This window comes from Eriocheir sinensis, chromosome 32 (genome assembly GCF_024679095.1).
Source record: "Eriocheir sinensis breed Jianghai 21 chromosome 32, ASM2467909v1, whole genome shotgun sequence".
NCBI lineage: Eukaryota > Metazoa > Arthropoda > Malacostraca > Decapoda > Varunidae > Eriocheir > Eriocheir sinensis.
In genome coordinates, this window is record NC_066540.1 from 5,627,106 (window position 1) to 5,633,239 (window position 6,134).

Genomic DNA, 6,134 nt, shown 5'->3' on the forward strand with positions numbered 1-6,134 from the left:
CATGGCGGCAGAATTTTAGAGGTAGGAGACTGTCAGTATGAGAAGGGGAGATGATGAGACGAAGAGCCTTAGACTCTACTCTGTCCAAGAGAGCTGTGTGTGTGGAGCCCCTCAAAACATGAGATGCATACTCCATACGAGGGCGGATAAGGCCCTTGTATATGGATAGCAACTGTGCAAGGGAAAACAACTGGCGAAGACGATACAGGACGTCCAACCGCGAGGAAGCTGATTTAGTGAGAGAAGAGATGTGAAGTTTCCAGTTAAGATTTTGAGTTAAGGATAGACCGGGGATGTTTAAGCCGTCATCTGGCGATCAAGACTTACCCTAGGGCCTAGACCGAGCAAGAATTTCCCCAAAACTAGCGAAATTCCCGTGTTTCTTGTTCTAGCGCTTCAGAATTTCAAGAATCTTCCCAAATTCTTGACAAGAATCGAGGGTCCCGCGCAAGCCGCGGCGGAGTTGGGTACGGCCTCTTTCTTGCTGGCCGCACCTCCTTAGGCCTATGGCGATGACCATTTCCTGCCAGGTGGGGATGGATATAGAGTTTACGAGGCTACTGTCGTGTTACTGCTGCACCACAAAACATTTTAAAACATCATTGCAGGATAAGTAAGAACTTCCCGGTAGGAAAACATCATCGTCATTATTAGACAAGATGAAACGATGCCATTTGTCAATATTTTGTCGAGAAAAGGACGTTTTAAGACATTCTGTCGCATGGTGACGCTAAGCAGCTAGGGAAATGTCCCTAATGAACTGTAGATTTCTTAATTGTGACTAAATTAACGCGTGTTGTCCTTGATGAGTGACAAAATGAGACATAGTGTTGGTTCATCCAGTTACTTGAGCAAGAAAGAGGGCTCTGGCGGATCACGGACGGGAGGTGAAAAACAGTCTCAAGAATAGGCCGGGGGTCTAGAACGCCAGATATTGCCAGATGACGCCTTTAGTGGAGAAGGTGACAGCTGAGTGTTGTCAAAGAATAGGGGATAGGTGTTTGGAGGATTGTGTCGAGCTGATAGGTGTAGAAATTGAGTTTTTGAGGCGTTGAAGGACACCAGGTTTCTTCTGCCCCAATCGGAAATAATAGCAAGGTCAGAGGTTAAACGTTCTGCAGCCTTCAGTCTGGAGTCTTGTAATTCCTGTTAGGAGGGTCTTCTGCTGAAAGAAGTTGAATAATGCAAAGTAGATTCGTCGGTGTATGAGTGGATAAGACAGTTTGTTTTGGAAAGATCATTGGTGAATGTCAGAGAGTGGGAGACAGGACAGAGCCTTGCGGGACACCGCTGTTGATAGGTTTAGGGGAAGAACAGTGACCGTCTACCACAGCAGAGATAGAACGGCAGGAAAGGAAACTGGAGATAAAGGTACAGCGAGAGGGACAGAATCCGTATGATGGTAGTTTAGAAATCAACTTATGACTGACTAGCTAGGAACAAGGCGACCACCTCACGATTGCACATCGGCATATGGTTTGATAACATGTAGGCCAAATTTGGATAAGCTGAAGTAACCCAGCTACAATTTGAACCACTTAAGCGGTGTCTCTACCCCATCGAGTGAAGAGGAAGGGCGAGAGTCAATTTTAGAGATGAAGAAGGACAAGGGAGAAATAAAAGTGTGGTGACCAGTGAAAGGGGATATGAGGAAGAACAAGTGAACAACAGAGATGTGGTGACCAGCGGAGACAGAGATGAGGAAAGGCTAGGGAGCAGCAAAGATGTGGTGACCATTGGAGGATATTTGATGCTCAACATTAAAATGTTGAATTTGGATCATACAGTTGAAAAAAATCATTAAAATAGTTATAAAGTCCTCCTCCTTCGAGTAAAAGACGCCGGAAGTAATGTTGTCCTTGTATAACTCGATGGTAAGACCTCACCTTGAGTATGCGGTTCAGTTTTGATCACCTAGCAACAGGAAGGACATAGAATTATTAGAGCGAGTTCAGCGACGTGCTACGAAAATGATACCACCACCGAGGGCTCAGCCATGTGAAAAACGAATCAAGCGACTCAATCTCTTTACGCTGGAAAAGAGACGCTTACGAGGAGATATGATACAGGTGTTCAAGTACAAGAAGAACTTCAGCAATGTCAACCACTCCAAGTTTTTTGAGCTACAGTCTAACTTAAGAACTAGAAACAACGGTGTACATATTCAAGCGAGGCGGTGTAATACAGATATTGGCAGGAGATATTCCTCAGACCGAGTCATCCGCCATTGCAATAATCTTCCCTCAGAAGTAGTAAATGCGAATACTATCAACTCGTTTAAAAATCGAATCGAATGTCATTTCAGTGCGACAGGAGTAAATTGAAATTGTTGCTTGTATTTCCATGTTTCCATGTTTTCCTCCTCCTTTTCCTCCTCCTCCTCCTCCTCCTCCTCCTCCTCCTCCTCCTTCTCCTTCTCCTTCTCCTTCACTTCCTTCTTCCACTACTACTACTACTTATATACTACTGCTGCTACTACTACATTTACTATTATTATTATTATTATTATTATTATTATTATTATTATTATTATTATTATTATTATTATTATTATTATTATGTTTTTGTTATTATCATAATATAGTTATAAATATTTCTATTATTATTATTATTATTATTATTATTATTATTATTATTATTATTGTTGTTGTTGTTGTTGTTGTTGTATTATAAATATTGTCATTATTAATATTTTACTATTATCATTATTTTAGAAACCGGGGAAGGAAAGGCGACGAAGGAGGCGGCAATGGGGGTGGCTGGGCGCGAAGGCTGGCCAGTAGGAGGCAGGGAAGCGGCGGCGGCGGCGGCAGCGGGAGAGAGAAAGTCAAGTGACACATTAGATTCGGCCGTTGGCAGTGCGACAACGGCCGTTGTGAGTGGAACAATCATACTGGTGATACTGATCGTGCAAGTGGCCTTGTGTATTTTTTATATTAAGAAAGTGTGAACTCTGAACACAGACAGTTCTAGAACATGGTCCACAGGGCCGTAGCCAGTTGCCAAAGTCTTGGTCTGAGGAAATTTTTAGTTAGTTATGTTATTAGCCCCTTCAAGTCACCATCCCTAGCATACCTTAATCCGGCACTGAATTACATGCACACTGTATTTCAGTTTCGCTTTCTTGTCAGCCTAATATGCGCCGATCTGACACATTACCACTGGAATATTCAGGTATCATCACGACGAAGGTCCTGCGCTATGGTTGCAACTTTACGCTTTGGAAAAATAACCTTGGGGTGCATCACAACGAAGTTGTGACAATAAATAATTGTTAGAGTGTAGTGTGATGCAGCCTGTAGAAGATCCCGCTTTCAAAATATCTACAATGGGGAGACGGTGGCCAAATGGTCAGCGTGCGGGCGTGGTGACCCCGTGGACCTAGGTTTGAGTCCCACCAAAACACGCTGAATTTTCAAGACATCGCCGAGTGACGGAATATTACCCACATGCTGCCCAAATCTTCAATCAACCCTAACTTTAACGATTTCATTCAAGTGGAACACCGGGGGGTAGCATTGTCCAAGCAAGAGTCATATATCACTGCAGCCACTATAAATAAAATTCGCCTGCGTCACTAACGGGCAGGGGGTCGTCAAAGAGACCCCTCAAGAATGCCTGCCGGCACTACAGGCAGCACACACACACATATATATATATATATATATATATATATATATATATATATATATATCTATATATATATATATATATATATATATATATATATATATATATATATATACATATATATATATATATATTACGATCTTTTTCTTCTCATAACAATAAGTCAAAGGAGAAAAGGAAGATGGACTTGAAATGAGCCAGACGTTGCTTTTTCAGTTTCTCGTCCGCTGTTAAAATGTGGGCTAGATTTTTTTTCCTGAGTGAGTAATTTTTCCTTTATTGATGTATAATGGTGCGTGCTGGTATATATGTTTTTCGTAAAATATATTTATATGTTTCATTCGTGCAAGAAGGAGAATTCAGTGGTCAATCATTGCTTGTTGATTATGTATTTCATGAATTATGTAAGCCCTCTTCAAAGAAGCGTCTTAGCGCAGTATTGGGTCGTCATAGACGATTCACTGGGTAGCCACTGCTTTACGAACAGATAACTGCGTACATAAAGGCGGAAGGTTCATACTCAGCTTGAAAATGTGCAAACTAATCCTTGGACTCTTAAGGCCGGTCCAGACCAGGAAAGTTTGTATGTAAACTATGTATCTCAGACGTTTCCCAAGTATTTCGGAAACAGTCAGGAAACATTTGAGAAAATAATGGGATACATTTGGGAAAGGATTGAGAGTGAGACTGTGTGTGTGTGTGTGTGTGTGTGTGTGTGTGTGTGTGTGTGTGTGTGTGTAATTCACCACGGCCTGATCACGAGTTAGACTCGCTTTTGTCAGCAGGTACCCTCACGACGTGAGAAAGTGCTCATTATTGACGATCTCTGGGCACTGCCAGGACCTCACACACAACACACTCCATCCCCCTTGCTCAAGGGGGGACAGTAACCACTCCTAGTCAACGGAAAGAATCCGGCCTGAGCGGGGCTCAAGCCGCCGCCTGTTTGGCCGTGAAGCCTTGCACCGCGGCGCTCTAACCGATTGAGCTACCGGAGCGGTGTTTTTTTTTTTTTTTGTGTGTGTGTGTGTGTGTGTGTGTGTGTGTGTGTGTGTGTGATTTTCAACATCAGTATGTCTTGATAGTATAGTATAAACTATATTTATATTCCAATCAAATTTCATTTATGTATGCATAGAGAGAGAGAGAGAGGGTACACCCTGACCGTTGGGAGTGACCTCCCTCAAGGGGTGCGGGGATCAAGACAAATCCTACACCTCACTCATGGGGTAAGGGGATTGGGAATTATAATTATTATTCATTCATATACCTCATTATATAGCTAATTATAGGACACGTGTGTGTGTGTGTGTGTGTGTGTGTGTGTGTGTGTGTGTGTGTGTGTGTGTGTGTGTGTGTGTGCAAATGTTTTTCATGTTTTCCATCCTGGATGGAAAACAATTTTTGATTATCAAATGCTCTCCAACTGTTTCTCAGGACCGTCCACACCAGGAAAGTTTGTATGGAGACTCAACTTCCCAAATGTATCCATATAATGTTTTCAATCAGACAGGCATCATTTGGGAAACATTATCTCCGAACAAAGATTTTTGGTATAGACTGACAGGAAAACTTACTTTTGTTGTCCCTCGCTTTCCTTTATATAAGGGATACAATCAGACCTTCACAGACTTGAGGAACCATAGTTGAGATGGTCTGTTTTGATATCTCGAAGGTGTACATGAGGCTCGTAAATGAATCTCCGCTTGTCAGATAATGGCCAGTCTGATGGGAGCTGGAATGACTTTTCTGTCCCCGATATCGCTTCGTGATATTTTGGGAGCCACATTCGTAATAGTTGTTCAACTCTCGGCTCCGCCAAAATCAAGTCACTGTAATGATCCATTTTCTAAAAACGACCTCACCCATACGGGTTTCCTTATCTCTTTCGTGCACTCCAGTGAAGTTGTTGTTTTTTACAACGAAGGAGACGGCTCAAGGGCAACAAAAAGAGTGTAGAAAAAAAGCCCGCTACTCACCGTTCATGCAACAGACAAAAGTAAAGAGTGGCCAAAAGAGAGGTCAATTTGTCTTGATACACTCTTCTTGAAAGAGTTCAAGTAATAGGCAGGAGAAAATACAGATGAAGGAAGGGTGTTCCAGAGTTTACCAGTGTAAGGGATGAAAGAGTGATGCTGGTTAACTCTTGCAATAGGGGTTTGGACAGTACAGGGATGAGCTATGTAGAGTTGAAAGTCGAGTGCAGCGGGGATGTATGCAGTTAGCAAGTTTAGAAGAACAGTCAGCATGAAAATATCGATAGAAGATAGAAAGAGAGGCAACATGGCGGCGGAATTTCAGAGGTAGATGACTGTCGGTAAGAGGAGGGGAGTTGATGAGACGAAGAGCCTTAGCCTCCACTCTGTCCAAGAGAGCTGTGTGAGTGGAGCCCCCCACACGTGAGAAGCATACTCCATACGAGGGCGGACAAGGCCACTGTATATGGATAGCAACTGTGCGGGGGAGAACTGGCGGAGACGAAACAGTACGCCCAACCTCGAGGA

General features: G+C 42.9%; 1 protein-coding gene across 1 annotated transcript in view; it reads left to right on the forward strand.

Moving 5' to 3' along the window:
* LOC127006083 (uncharacterized) overlaps positions 1-3,639 on the forward strand; it is a 55,536-nt gene extending 51,897 nt beyond the window's left edge. The window contains exon 5 of the mRNA XM_050875589.1: positions 2,715-3,639. Within this exon, the coding sequence (XP_050731546.1) occupies positions 2,715-2,950 (236 nt within the window). The 3' untranslated portion in view covers positions 2,951-3,639. The remainder of the gene's footprint in view (positions 1-2,714) is intronic.
* The last annotated feature ends 2,495 nt before the right edge of the window (positions 3,640-6,134 follow it).